At 38.6% G+C, this 13,388-nt stretch overlaps 3 protein-coding genes across 3 annotated transcripts; 2 read left to right on the top strand and 1 right to left on the bottom strand.

The window, feature by feature from the left end:
- The first annotated feature begins 3,559 nt into the window (after positions 1-3,559).
- Positions 3,560-5,099, top strand: LOC130995267 (ER membrane protein complex subunit 8/9 homolog). Its single transcript, XM_057920498.1, has 3 exons — positions 3,560-3,973; positions 4,637-4,783; positions 4,863-5,099. Exons 1-3 carry the CDS (start codon positions 3,773-3,775, stop codon positions 5,019-5,021), a joined length of 507 nt encoding a protein of 168 aa, XP_057776481.1. The 5' UTR covers positions 3,560-3,772; the 3' UTR covers positions 5,022-5,099.
- A 315-nt stretch (positions 5,100-5,414) lies between these two features.
- On the bottom strand, positions 5,415-8,804 carry LOC130994544 (uncharacterized). The gene is made up of 4 exons (XM_057919587.1): positions 8,085-8,804; positions 7,788-8,012; positions 7,463-7,699; positions 5,415-6,150 (listed from the first exon to the last, which is right to left on the bottom strand). Exons 1-4 carry the CDS (start codon positions 8,802-8,804, stop codon positions 6,145-6,147), a joined length of 1,188 nt encoding a protein of 395 aa, XP_057775570.1. The 3' UTR covers positions 5,415-6,144.
- Positions 8,805-9,774: 970 nt separating this feature from the next.
- On the top strand, positions 9,775-13,159 carry LOC130994543 (uncharacterized). The gene is made up of 3 exons (XM_057919586.1): positions 9,775-10,776; positions 10,855-11,091; positions 12,404-13,159. The coding sequence occupies exons 1-3, from the start codon at positions 9,775-9,777 to the stop codon at positions 12,407-12,409; spliced, it is 1,245 nt and encodes a 414-aa protein (XP_057775569.1). The 3' UTR covers positions 12,410-13,159.
- Positions 13,160-13,388: the final 229 nt, after the last annotated feature.

The following is a 13,388-nucleotide window of genomic DNA, read 5'->3' as shown; positions in this document are numbered from 1 at the left end:
TTGAAATATCTCGAGTTTTTATTTCACTTAGTGGGCAAATCCGGCATGATACAATTAGTCCCAAATAGCAATTGGAGCAGAATTTGCATATATATACTAATTATAAGTTAATTATTTGGGGTAAATACTTTGTTCATATTAATCCTAAAATTATAGCCCCTCTGTCAACAAAAAGCACATATAGCACTTTTTGTGATCGGATATGAGCAAATATTTAACATGGTAGCTCTGATCTAATTAATTAATGTATTTAGTTAGGTTTGCTAGCTAGTCAATATATCATGGTAGCTCTGATCTAATTAATTAATTCAATTGGAGTCGAGAAGTCGTAAAGATTCAGAGAATGTCTAATAATAATGTTAGGAATTGATCTTGCTACAGTTGCAGCAAACCAATTCAATACAGCAACACAGAATCGCAGCAACAAACTCTCAACTCTCAAATCTAACACTCAAGATTGAAATGAGAATTTAAACAAGAAAGCAAAGAAAGAAGACACCAGATTTTACGTGGTTCGGTTGTAAAACCTACATCCACGGAAGATCACACAAGAACTTTCACTATCACGATTAAGATGTTACAAAGAATTACACAACAAAGAGCTAGAGATGACAGCTCTCAAGTCTGAAACAAGACTACTTTTTCTCACTCTCTTTTTGCTCTTCTTCTCAGAGAATTCTTCTAACTTCTAACCTGATCTAGGAGGATTACAGAAAGTATTTAAACTCACAAAACGATCAAGTAACGGGCTCACAAACTAAGCCGCAAGAAGCTCTGCGTGAAGACGGATATGTTAGTTTGTTTTAACAAACTAACTTTCAGCTTTGCACATAAGCCCTCCAACTGTTGTTATTTGCTTTGAAGCCCTTTACTTAAATAACTGCAATTATGAATTCATACTCTACAAATAAGTAAATAAGAACCTCACGTATTGCTATATTTCTACGGATGTCAAATTTGCCTAACACTTATATACTAGAATTAGAGCTACTAACTCTTTTTTCGTGTCTTTAGATATAGTTTTCATTTTTCAATGCAAAATGAAAATAAAAAGCGGGACAATGCAAGACAACTCATTATTTTCAGCGGTAATACTAGCATTCTATGGAGTTAAAAAAAATTGTAGGCCACTGAATTAGGACGGTTTTCAAAATTAGGTCACTTTTTTTGTCTTTTCGAATTTGCAAATTTAGGCTATTTATTTTTAATTTCGGCATCCGTGAACCACATTGGAGTCCGAACGGGTTATTTTGCACGTGAGACGTGCTTCACAGGTGGAGCCCGAACACTGCCTATTTACACACATGGAAAATAAAATTCTAAAATAATATACTCCATAATTTAAAATTTACAAATTAAAAACACCCAAAAAAAATAACTGGAAAATCAACGAATAAAACCCTACATTGGTGGTGATGAAGGAAAGCGAGAAGGGGATTACCTAGAGCGCGCCACGTTGCCGCACTTGATGCACTTGGGTTTGTTAAGGCCGCGGAGGCTCTTGGAGGAGGGCGGCGCGGAGACATCGGTGGCGCCGCTGCTGCTCTTTACTGGGGATGAGGCCGCCTTGAAATCGGGCGGGGATTAAATCATTATAATTCTCTTGATGATTTATAAATGACTCTATCAGTTAAGTTATTTATTTATTTTACTAAAATCCTTAAAATATAATTACTGCAGTGATTTTATTGGGCCAAAAATAAAAATTTAGTGGGCCGAGGTGAGTAATTTGGGCTTGTATTGGGCAAAAATTGAGCCCACCTCCCTTAAACAGAAAATGTCAAAACTTGAGAGAAGTAGAAGAGGGTAGAGGAGCTAGTGACTAGAGTCACCTCTCTTACTTTTTCATTAATAGATTAAATTATGTATTCTCTTAATATGATAATCAGCAATTTAATTATTTTAATTCATGATGTATAACTAATTTTAAGGGATATAAATGTCTTTTTTCAGAGAAAGGAATATCTTATAAAATTTCAAAATTTAAATTTTATAAACTGTTTAAAAAAAACTTAGCTAAATAGCATCTCAATTAGGCCCAAAACAAAATAGGAAAAACATAAAAGTCCTATTTGATTTAGTGGTCGCGTTGGGTATAATAAGATGTACTCCCTCCGTCTCACAAAAATATGAACATTTTTCCATTTTTGGGCGTCTCACAAAAACATGAACCTTTCCATTTTAGTACATCATGGCCCACCATTACTTTTCCTTAATTAATTCATTACTCTCACAATACCTTTTAAAGTGGGACCCATTTTCCACTTACTTTAACTCTCAACTAACATTTCTTAAAACCCGTGCATTTCTCTTTGTTCATGTTTTTGTGAGACGGAGGGAGTATTATATAATTGAATTGATCCACATTCAGATCTTGATTCAATTCAAATCCACATTCTGATCTAAATTATGTAAATGACACTATTCAATTATACAAATAACACTTTCTGTAATTGACGCTATTTTGTTATACAAATAATTTCACACTATAAAATTGTAAATAACAATATTTTAATAACACTATAACATTTTAAAATATTACAATACTCCCTCCGTCCCAGTAAACTTGTCCCGTTTCTTTTCGGCACGGGTATTAAGGAGAGTTGTATTAGAGGTTAAGTTGTATGACCCACATGTTTAATTATATTGTTAATTGATTTAAGTATTGTTAACAAAGCAACAATTAATTCTTCAAAATTATGCTGCCGACGTGGCTCTCAACTCCGGCAAGCCGGCGCCGGCATCCTTCCTTTCCCCTCGCCTGTCTCTCTCCACCCCCTACACACCATCATTCAAACAACCAACAAATTGATTTAACACACATCATTTCCTCCAAATTCAAGGAGTGTTTATAGAAATTCAAGAAATTAAAGAAACACACCACAGACCGATATAGAATTGCTAACCCTCATTTCTTCTGTAAATCCTCATTTCTACAGGTGGTGGCTCTGGCCGTTCGGCTGAAGAAGATGAAGCAGAAGGGCGGAAGCGGCTCGAACGGTGGAGGCGAGAGGGCGGAGGCGAAAGACGAGAGGCGGCTCGAACGTTGGATACGAGAGGGCGGAGGTGGAGGCGAAGAGGCGAGAGGCGGAGGCGGTGGCGGTGGCGCCGGAACAGAGCGGGAAAGGGGGAGGCAGATTTACAGAGGGGGAAAGAGGGAAGCGGCGCCGGGTGAATGGAGGTGGGAGGGCGGCGGAGGCCAGAGGGATGGAGATGGGAGGGCGGCGGAGGCGGCGAAGGTCAGTGGTGGCGGCGCCGGTCAATTGGGGCTGATAGAGAGAGAAAGAGAGAGATAGCCGAGTGTAGTAGGGTATAGTGGAGTAAAAGGGATTTAATTAACAAAGTTAATTAAAATTGTGTTTAATTAATTTTTAATGAGACCCCTAATTTTTACTAAAAAGGGAAATGAGACAAGATTATTGGGACAACCCAAAAAGGAAAGTGGGACAAGTTTATTGGGACGAAGGGAGTATCATTTATATAATTGAATAATGTCAATTATAGGCAGTATCATTTGTATAATCGAATAATATAATTTACACAATTTGAATTAAGATGCGAATTTAAATATGAATACGAGTCAATGTTTAAGTGCGGATCAACCCGATTATATGGTACATGCATTACCCAAATTTATGGGCTTGCTTTACACGAATAGAAGAAAGAAACAGGAAAAACAGAAGATAAAGAAAGAAAAGGCAAGCCCTAATCCCAATTTGGTTTATGCGACTCAGAATCTCACCGGAATTGAATTGATTGGGCTGAGAGAATCATGGGTGGTGAATCGCGGTACGAGATCCACCAGACCGCCTACATTAAGCTGGTCCTCCACGCCCTAAAGCACCGGACCTCCGCCGTCAATGCCGTCCTCCTTGGCCGCTCCGCCGCCGCCGGAGTCGAGATCGTTGACTCCGTTCCCCTCTTCCACTCGCAGATCGGTCTCCTTCCCCCACTTGAAATCGCGCTCATTATGGTCAGTTAATACTCTATACTATTCACTGATTTCCGCTGTTTGATTTGCGAGATTTAGTGTTGATGGTATAAAAATACATTAACCTAATGTTTGGTTTGTAAACTAAACCTATCAATGTATTGGGAAATGCTACTTTTAAATGAGATCTGTGAAAACTCATACAACTTTTATTATCTTTTGTATTTTAGTTCTGATGATACTGATATAATCGTTTAGTTGTGTTGATTTTAGGAGAAAATTTGTTAGAACGGAAAATAAAAATAAAATCTGTAGAGACATGTAATTAAGCTTTGGATTAATTTTGTCAATGCAAATTGAAGAAGAGATGAAAGTTTCCCCCTTTTGGCTTGTGAGTTTGAAAGGCCTGCGTTGAGGAATGTGTAGCTAGCTTCCTCCTTTTCTTTTCCGTCTTATTGTTGTGATGAAAAAGAATCTTAGGAGAGCTCTTAAACCTCAATTGAATTCTGATTTGGCTTTTGTCTTTGTGAGACAAATTCCAACTCAGAGAATCCCCATCAAGGCCTCACTTTTGAAGAATCAATACCACAATATTTATTTGGGTACCAATACAATTAGAATAGTTTTTAGCCGTTTTTACAATCTAGCCACATCTTTTTATCTGACCAATACAAATAATTATCGATTGAGATTTGAATTTAATAGATAGAGGAGTATTATGAAGAAAAAGGCTTGAGCATCGTGGGCTACTTTCATGCTAATGAGAGATACGATGATTTTGAACTCGGGAGTGTCGCTAAGAACATTGGAGATCACATAACTCGGTATTTTCCTCAGGCGGCTGTGCTTTTGGTAGGTTGATTTTTTTTTGAGAAATCATTGGAAGCTTGATATCTTGTTTATTGATGATTTTAAATTTGTGAATTTCTAGCTGGATAATAAGAAGCTCGAATCTTTACAAAAGGGGAAAGACCGAAGTCCAGTTGTGCAGGTAATTTCTGCCACAATTCTTAACAGAGGCTGTAAAATTGAAAATTTTGAACCTCTTTTTCTTTTTATGTTGAGGACATATATCAGTTACGTGATTTAAGCTATTTCCGGTGATTGTGTACTGGTAAGGCTATGAGTTTGAGGAAAAATCAATGAAACTTTGGTTGCTACTTTCAAATACATTTCTTTTTCGTGACTAAGCTTGTTCGCGTGGCTGATATGTCTTTGAGATTGAGCAAGTATAAACTATCCGGCAGCTTTTCGCCTTTTCCTCATGGTGATAACAGCTGCTCCGTGCAATTGTTTACTGATCCTTTGGTAGCCAATATGATTGAGCTAAAAAGTTGGTAAAAACTTGTGTGCATCCGGATTTTAATTAGAATTTATGAGTACAGTATTTTATAATTATATTTAGAATTTTTTATATAATAATCAAATTAATATCAATTTTATATATAATAAAATATAAAAATATTTTTTGTGCGTTGCACGAGTGCAAATGCTAGTTTCTGATGATACGCCACTTTTTTTGATTTGGCTGAAATCCTAATTTGCAATGTTATAAAATCATCTTAATCAAAATTTGTGCATTAATTTATTCACTAATTTTATTATTATAAAAAATCAAAATTTACTCACATTTCATAAATTTAGAACTAATCATCCTTTTTAATGATAAAATCACACCGCAATTCTAAAAAAAATAAAGTGGTCTTGTAATTGCTAAGTTTCAAAGTCAAATTTATAAATTTGATATTGTATTCTTTTCGATAGTCCACGGTTCCCTACCTATGACATGCAGTGCCTTCGGCTGCCGGACTCGAGCTTGTAATAAATCTTAATTTCTTGTAATAAATCCACACTTAGTTCAATCATCAATTTCCACAAACTGGAAAAACTACAAAAAGTAACAGAATATTGGTGATCAATTCCAAATAGAAAAACCTACATTTCACAATTTTTATATTAGTATCTACACATTTATATATCAATGGTAAAATTAGAATTGATTAGACACAAATTACTCTGTCATTAACGAAATAAACGGCGATTCTTATCAAAATAAGTGGTTTCATACACCGGTAGCTCTTCACAAAACCTATCCTTAATCCCAAAGTCGAGCTCGAACAAATCCGAGCTCGACTCACTAATTGTGTCCCCCTTCTCCCCGTCACTCTCGTAGTTTTCCATCCTCCTCGTCACTCTCGTAACAACGGAGAGACCTAGTCCTGAAATAAAAAGGTAAACACTACATTAGGAGTAAACAACTATTGTATATAGGAGATGCAAAGCCAAATATTACCGCACAATGATAAACAACTATTACTACTTAGAAAATCTAAACTCCATTTTATTTTAGAAGATAAGCAGGAGAAAATGATGAAACTAAATAGCTCTACTTAATTTCGAATATTGTAAGAAGAAAGAGGTCGAGACATCTGCAGTTTGGTTGAATCCTCCACCTTGCAATTGCTATAAAGAATACTGAAACTTTATACATGTTCCATATCTAATAAACCCTAAAATTTCCAAAAAACATAAGACATTTCAAGAAATGATTTCCACTAAGTAAGCAATACTAAACAAAGCATATCAACAGTGCCGGATGATAGTCAGATACAATTAAAACTACAACCAACACTCAACCATGGAAATGCACAAGGCATGATATATTCACAATCTTTAGCATTGGCACAGTGGCGTTTTATGATTTTTCGACTGCGCGGTTTTTCCATTTCAACTAAGTCCCTGGCTTCGGTCTGCAGAAACTCAATGACATTTATACTTATGATTCCAATGCAGCAATTTAGTTTACACTAATACAATTCCCATAACATTCTTTAACTTTTATCAAGCGCCACTTACAAATTCAATAAAGGGGCAACTTCAAATGAGCAACAATTTTTAAGTACCAACTTTCTTTAAAATTAATCTCAAACGAGTGATTAACTTAGCATCTGCATTCTCTAAGCTGCACAATTCTTCAATCACCATCGCAAAAACAACACACTTAACAAATACTTTCCCCCCAAAAAAGGCAAAAACAACACAGAATTCCTTCAACCAATCATCAAAAAAGGGTAAAAGGGGGAAAATCACAAGAGCCCAAATCGCCATTGAATCTAAACAACATCAAAAGCATCCCAATCACACTCCACGGTCCAAAAATCAAGAATCCCACAACCCTAAATCATCTCCTTCCCAACGATTGGGAAAGGGAAAACCATCAATTAGCAGTAAAAAAACACCCTCAAAACTAACCCACAGATGAGAGGAAACAATAGGATCAGTAGATCAAGAACGCCAATCAGATTAATCTTTTAAAGTCTGCGTTTTTTCGGGTTTGTTGAAGATTAGGCAAAAAGTAGGATAACGAGAGAGAAAACAAGAAGAAAATAGAAATGTGATGATGGGAATGAATCGCATATGTCGACATGTACTATACTCGTATAATTTACTTTCTAATTTTAAGAATTTCGCAAGTAATCTGGATTAGTTTTTATGCACAGACGGACTAAATGTAAGTGAATGGAAAAGTACCTCATCCTTGCGACATTGGTTAAGTTTCCACACCAGCCACGGGTACTCTAGGTACTTACCACCAGGCTCTTTATCCTGGCTCACTGCGTAGACCCTCCCATTCTCTTCAATTACAACTTCAAACAACCCTCCAAAATTTGCTCCCAAAAAATCATGGAGATCATCATGTATTGTGTCATTTGCAACCTCCTCTTTGTAAAATTCATTGAAATCCACCTTTTCACCTTGATTAGTCAACTTCAAGAAAAACAAAAAAATTTAAATTAATATGTGTATATATATATATATATATATATATATATATATAAAGCAATGAAAATTGTACCTGATAGGTGTCAAAAATTTCCTCAAGCGATTTGTGAACCATATGGATAAAATCCTCCCAGCCTATGGAAGAATTTTCAGTAGGCATTTCTTTCAAAATTATTTCCATAGCCTTACAGAGGCGTAGACTTTTAAATGCGAGCTTGAATAAATACGCTTTAACTTCATTCTCATCCTTGGGCCTAAAGTGATTGAACCCATCCTGAGCCTGCTCTCTCTTATCCGTCTTCTTCGCCCTCTTACTATTAGCCCCTTGGTCCCGCATATCCCCACGCAGAGGCTCCCTAACCACAGGCACCTTCACCGCCCTCTTACTATTAGCCCCTTGGTCCCGCATATCCCCACGCGGAGGCTCCCTAACCACAGGCTCAGGCTGAATAGGCGGATCAGCCACAAAATTCAGATTAACCACAGGCTGAATAGGCGGATCAGCCACCAAATTCAGATTATCATTGTGAAGAGGCGGATCATCCTCTAAATTCAGATTATCATCCTCCGAATTCAGATTATCAGCCGGCATATCATCCTCATCCTCATCCCCCACAGTCAACAAATTCTGAGGCCCCAAATTCTCAGGCGACAGATCATGAGGCCCCAAATTCTCATTATCCACATTATCCACAGCCTGCTCCTCCCTCTCCCCATCCCCCGCAGTCAACAAATTCTGAGGCCCCAAATTCTCAGGCGACAGATCATGAGGCCCCAAATTCTCATTATCCACATTATCCAGCAACAAATTCTGAGGCTCCTCCTCCTCATTGTGCTGCTCATCCTCGGGCTGAGGCCCACCCTCCTCATTGTGCTGCTCAGGCGGAGGCTCAGCCTCCACATTGTGCTGCTCCTCATTGTGCTGCTCAGGCTGAGGCTGCACACGCTTCGCCACCCTGTCAATAGCCCTTTGGTTCCGGTTTTGATTTTGCCTATCAATCCTCCTTTGGATGTCAGCCCCAATCTGAGCCTGAGGTGGAGGCGCCGGCGGAGGCAGGAGGCCTCTCCCTCTCCCTCTCCCCCTCCCCATGTCAGCCCCAATCTGAGCCTGAGGTGGAGGCGCCGGCGGAGGCAGGAGGCCTCTCCCTCTCCCCCTCCCCCTCCCCCTCTCCCTCCTCCGTTACCTGAAAATTGGTCGCATCAGACTCAGTGTCGTCTTCATCACGATCCATCTCCCTCTCACTCTGCCGCTCCTCCCTGTCTTGAAAATTGGCGGCATCAGACCGAGTGTCTTCACTAGGACGGCTGCCTAAGCGAAAACTACCATCATCTTGCGTCCAAATCCTATAATTCAAATTGCTAGATTTGAAAATTGCGTTAGTAAAACGACAAAACTCCTGTTTGTTTTCACGGCTCATACTTCGGTAAGACTGATTAACACTATCTAAAGTATTCCGCAAACGCATTGCGGGGATATTAAATGAGAATGAAGACGATGAAGCCATTGTTGTTCTCTCTTTCTGTGTCTCCAATTTTCCAATTTTCCAGTCATTAAAAAAGTATTCCGCAAACGCATTGCGGGGATATTAAATGAGAATGAAGACGATGAAGCCATTGTTGTTCTCTCTTTCTGTGTCTCCAATTTTCCAATTTTCCAGTCATTAAAAAAGGTGCATTTCTTTCTGTCCACCTCTTCATAGATAGTGTTAATCAGTCTTACCGAAGTATGAGCCGTGAAAACAAACAGGAGTTTTGTCGTTTTACTAACGCAATTTTCAAATCTAGCAATTTGAATTATAGGATTTAGACGCAAGATGATGGTAGTTTTCGCTTAGGCAGCCGTCCTAGTGAAGACACTCGGTCTGATGCCGCCAATTTTCAAGACAGGGAGGAGCGGCAGAGTGAGAGGGAGATGGATCGTGATGAAGACGACACTGAGTCTGATGCGACCAATTTTCAGGTAACGGAGGAGGGAGAGGGGGAGGGGGAGGGGGAGAGGGAGAGGGAGAGGCCTCCTGCCTCCGCCGGCGCCTCCACCTCAGGCTCAGATTGGGGCTGACATGGGGAGGGGGAGAGGGAGAGGCCTCCTGCCTCCGCCGGCGCCTCCACCTCAGGCTCAGATTGGGGCTGACATCCAAAGGAGGATTGATAGGCAAAATCAAAACCGGAACCAAAGGGCTATTGACAGGGTGGCGAAGCGTGTGCAGCCTCAGCCTGAGCAGCACAATGAGGAGCAGCACAATGTGGAGGCTGAGCCTCCGCCTGAGCAGCACAATGAGGAGGGTGGGCCTCAGCCCGAGGATGAGCAGCACAATGAGGAGGAGGAGCCTCAGAATTTGTTGCTGGATAATGTGGATAATGAGAATTTGGGGCCTCATGATCTGTCGCCTGAGAATTTGGGGCCTCAGAATTTGTTGACTGCGGGGGATGGGGAGAGGGAGGAGCAGGCTGTGGATAATGAGAATTTGGGGCCTCATGATCTGTCGCCTGAGAATTTGGGGCCTCAGAATTTGTTGACTGTGGGGGATGAGGATGAGGATGATATGCCGGTTGATAATCTGAATTCGGAGGATGATAATCTGAATTTAGAGGATGATCCGCCTCTTCACAATGATAATCTGAATTTGGTGGCTGATCCGCCTATTCAGCCTGTGGTTAATCTGAATTTTGTGGCTGATCCGCCTATTCAGCCTGAGCCTGTGGTTAGGGAGCCTCCGCGTGGGGATATGCGGGACCAAGGGGCTAATAGTAAGAGGGCGGTGAAGGTGCCTGTGGTTAGGGAGCCTCTGCGTGGGGATATGCGGGACCAAGGGGCTAATAGTAAGAGGGCGAAGAAGACGGATAAGAGAGAGCAGGCTCAGGATGGGTTCAATCACTTTAGGCCCAAGGATGAGAATGGAGTTAAAGCGTATTTATTCAAGCTCGCATTTAAAAGTCTACGCCTCTGTAAGGCTATGGAAATAATTTTGAAAGAAATGCCTACTGAAAATTCTTCCATAGGCTGGGAGGATTTTATCCATATGGTTCACAAATCGCTTGAGGAAATTTTTGACACCTATCAGGTACAATTTTCATTGCTTTATATATATATATATATATATATACACATATTAATTTAAATTTTTTTGTTTTTCTTGAAGTTGACTAATCAAGGTGAAAAGGTGGATTTCAATGAATTTTACAAAGAGGAGGTTGCAAATGACACAATACATGATGATCTCCATGATTTTTTGGGAGCAAATTTTGGAGGGTTGTTTGAAGTTGTAATTGAAGAGAATGGGAGGGTCTACGCAGTGAGCCAGGATAAAGAGCCTGGTGGTAAGTACCTAGAGTACCCGTGGCTGGTGTGGAAACTTAACCAATGTCGCAAGGATGAGGTACTTTTCCATTCACTTACATTTAGTCCGTCTGTGCATAAAAACTAATCCAGATTACTTGCGAAATTCTTAAAATTAGAAAGTAAATTATACGAGTATAGTACATGTCGACATATGCGATTCATTCCCATCATCACATTTCTATTTTCTTCTTGTTTTCTCTCTCGTTATCCTACTTTTTGCCTAATCTTCAACAAACCCGAAAAAACGCAGACTTTAAAAGATTAATCTGATTGGCGTTCTTGATCTACTGATCCTATTGTTTCCTCTCATCTGTGGGTTAGTTTTGAGGGTGTTTTTTTACTGCTAATTGATGGTTTTCCCTTTCCCAATCGTTGGGAAGGAGATGATTTAGGGTTGTGGGATTCTTGATTTTTGGACCGTGGAGTGTGATTGGGATGCTTTTGATGTTGTTTAGATTCAATGGCGATTTGGGCTCTTGTGATTTTCCCCCTTTTACCCTTTTTTGATGATTGGTTGAAGGAATTCTGTGTTGTTTTTGCCTTTTTTGGGGGGAAAGTATTTGTTAAGTGTGTTGTTTTTGCGATGGTGATTGAAGAATTGTGCAGCTTAGAGAATGCAGATGCTAAGTTAATCACTCGTTTGAGATTAATTTTAAAGAAAGTTGGTACTTAAAAATTGTTGCTCATTTGAAGTTGCCCCTTTATTGAATTTGTAAGTGGCGCTTGATAAAAGTTAAAGAATGTTATGGGAATTGTATTAGTGTAAACTAAATTGCTGCATTGGAATCATAAGTATAAATGTCATTGAGTTTCTGCAGACCGAAGCCAGGGACTTAGTTGAAATGGAAAAACCGCGCAGTCGAAAAATCATAAAACGCCACTGTGCCAATGCTAAAGATTGTGAATATATCATGCCTTGTGCATTTCCATGGTTGAGTGTTGGTTGTAGTTTTAATTGTATCTGACTATCATCCGGCACTGTTGATATGCTTTGTTTAGTATTGCTTACTTAGTGGAAATCATTTCTTGAAATGTCTTATGTTTTTTGGAAATTTTAGGGTTTATTAGATATGGAACATGTATAAAGTTTCAGTATTCTTTATAGCAATTGCAAGGTGGAGGATTCAACCAAACTGCAGATGTCTCGACCTCTTTCTTCTTACAATATTCGAAATTAAGTAGAGCTATTTAGTTTCATCATTTTCTCCTGCTTATCTTCTAAAATAAAATGGAGTTTAGATTTTCTAAGTAGTAATAGTTGTTTATCATTGTGCGGTAATATTTGGCTTTGCATCTCCTATATACAATAGTTGTTTACTCCTAATGTAGTGTTTACCTTTTTATTTCAGGACTAGGTCTCTCCGTTGTTACGAGAGTGACGAGGAGGATGGAAAACTACGAGAGTGACGGGGAGAAGGGGGACACAATTAGTGAGTCGAGCTCGGATTTGTTCGAGCTCGACTTTGGGATTAAGGATAGGTTTTGTGAAGAGCTACCGGTGTATGAAACCACTTATTTTGATAAGAATCGCCGTTTATTTCGTTAATGACAGAGTAATTTGTGTCTAATCAATTCTAATTTTACCATTGATATATAAATGTGTAGATACTAATATAAAAATTGTGAAATGTAGGTTTTTCTATTTGGAATTGATCACCAATATTCTGTTACTTTTTGTAGTTTTTCCAGTTTGTGGAAATTGATGATTGAACTAAGTGTGGATTTATTACAAGAAATTAAGATTTATTACAAGCTCGAGTCCGGCAGCCGAAGGCACTGCATGTCATAGGTAGGGAACCGTGGACTATCGAAAAGAATACAATATCAAATTTATAAATTTGACTTTGAAACTTAGCAATTACAAGACCACTTTATTTTTTTTAGAATTGCGGTGTGATTTTATCATTAAAAAGGATGATTAGTTCTAAATTTATGAAATGTGAGTAAATTTTGATTTTTTATAATAATAAAATTAGTGAATAAATTAATGCACAAATTTTGATTAAGATGATTTTATAACATTGCAAATTAGGATTTCAGCCAAATCAAAAAAAGTGGCGTATCATCAGAAACTAGCATTTGCACTCGTGCAACGCACAAAAAATATTTTTATATTTTATTATATATAAAATTGATATTAATTTGATTATTATATAAAAAATTCTAAATATAATTATAAAATACTGTACTCATAAATTCTAATTAAAATCCGGATGCACACAAGTTTTTACCAACTTTTTAGCTCAATCATATTGGCTACCAAAGGATCAGTAAACAATTGCACGGAGCAGCTGTTATCACCATGAGGAAAAGGCGAAAAGCTGCCGGATAGTT

This window comes from Salvia miltiorrhiza, chromosome 7, assembly GCF_028751815.1.
Source record: "Salvia miltiorrhiza cultivar Shanhuang (shh) chromosome 7, IMPLAD_Smil_shh, whole genome shotgun sequence".
Classification (NCBI taxonomy): domain Eukaryota; kingdom Viridiplantae; phylum Streptophyta; class Magnoliopsida; order Lamiales; family Lamiaceae; genus Salvia; species Salvia miltiorrhiza.
This window is presented reverse-complemented; position numbering and strand designations above follow the sequence as displayed.

Excerpts from the sequence above, each read along its gene's own strand:
- LOC130995267 (XM_057920498.1), top strand. The coding sequence starts at position 3,773 with ATGGGTGGTGAATCGCGGTACGAGATCCACCAGACCGCCTACATTAAG. Across the intron at positions 3,974-4,636 it reads TTGAAATCGCGCTCATTATG|ATAGAGGAGTATTATGAAGA; the intron begins GTCAGTTAATAC and ends TGAATTTAATAG. Across the intron at positions 4,784-4,862 it reads CTCAGGCGGCTGTGCTTTTG|CTGGATAATAAGAAGCTCGA; the intron begins GTAGGTTGATTT and ends GTGAATTTCTAG.
- LOC130994544 (XM_057919587.1), bottom strand. The coding sequence starts at position 8,804 with ATGGGGAGGGGGAGAGGGAGAGGGAGAGGCCTCCTGCCTCCGCCGGCG. Across the intron at positions 8,013-8,084 it reads ATAGTAAGAGGGCGGTGAAG|ACGGATAAGAGAGAGCAGGC; the intron begins GTGCCTGTGGTT and ends AGGGCGAAGAAG. Across the intron at positions 7,700-7,787 it reads AAATTTTTGACACCTATCAG|TTGACTAATCAAGGTGAAAA; the intron begins GTACAATTTTCA and ends TTTTTCTTGAAG.
- LOC130994543 (XM_057919586.1), top strand. The coding sequence starts at position 9,775 with ATGGGGAGGGGGAGAGGGAGAGGCCTCCTGCCTCCGCCGGCGCCTCCA. Across the intron at positions 10,777-10,854 it reads AAATTTTTGACACCTATCAG|TTGACTAATCAAGGTGAAAA; the intron begins GTACAATTTTCA and ends TTTTTCTTGAAG.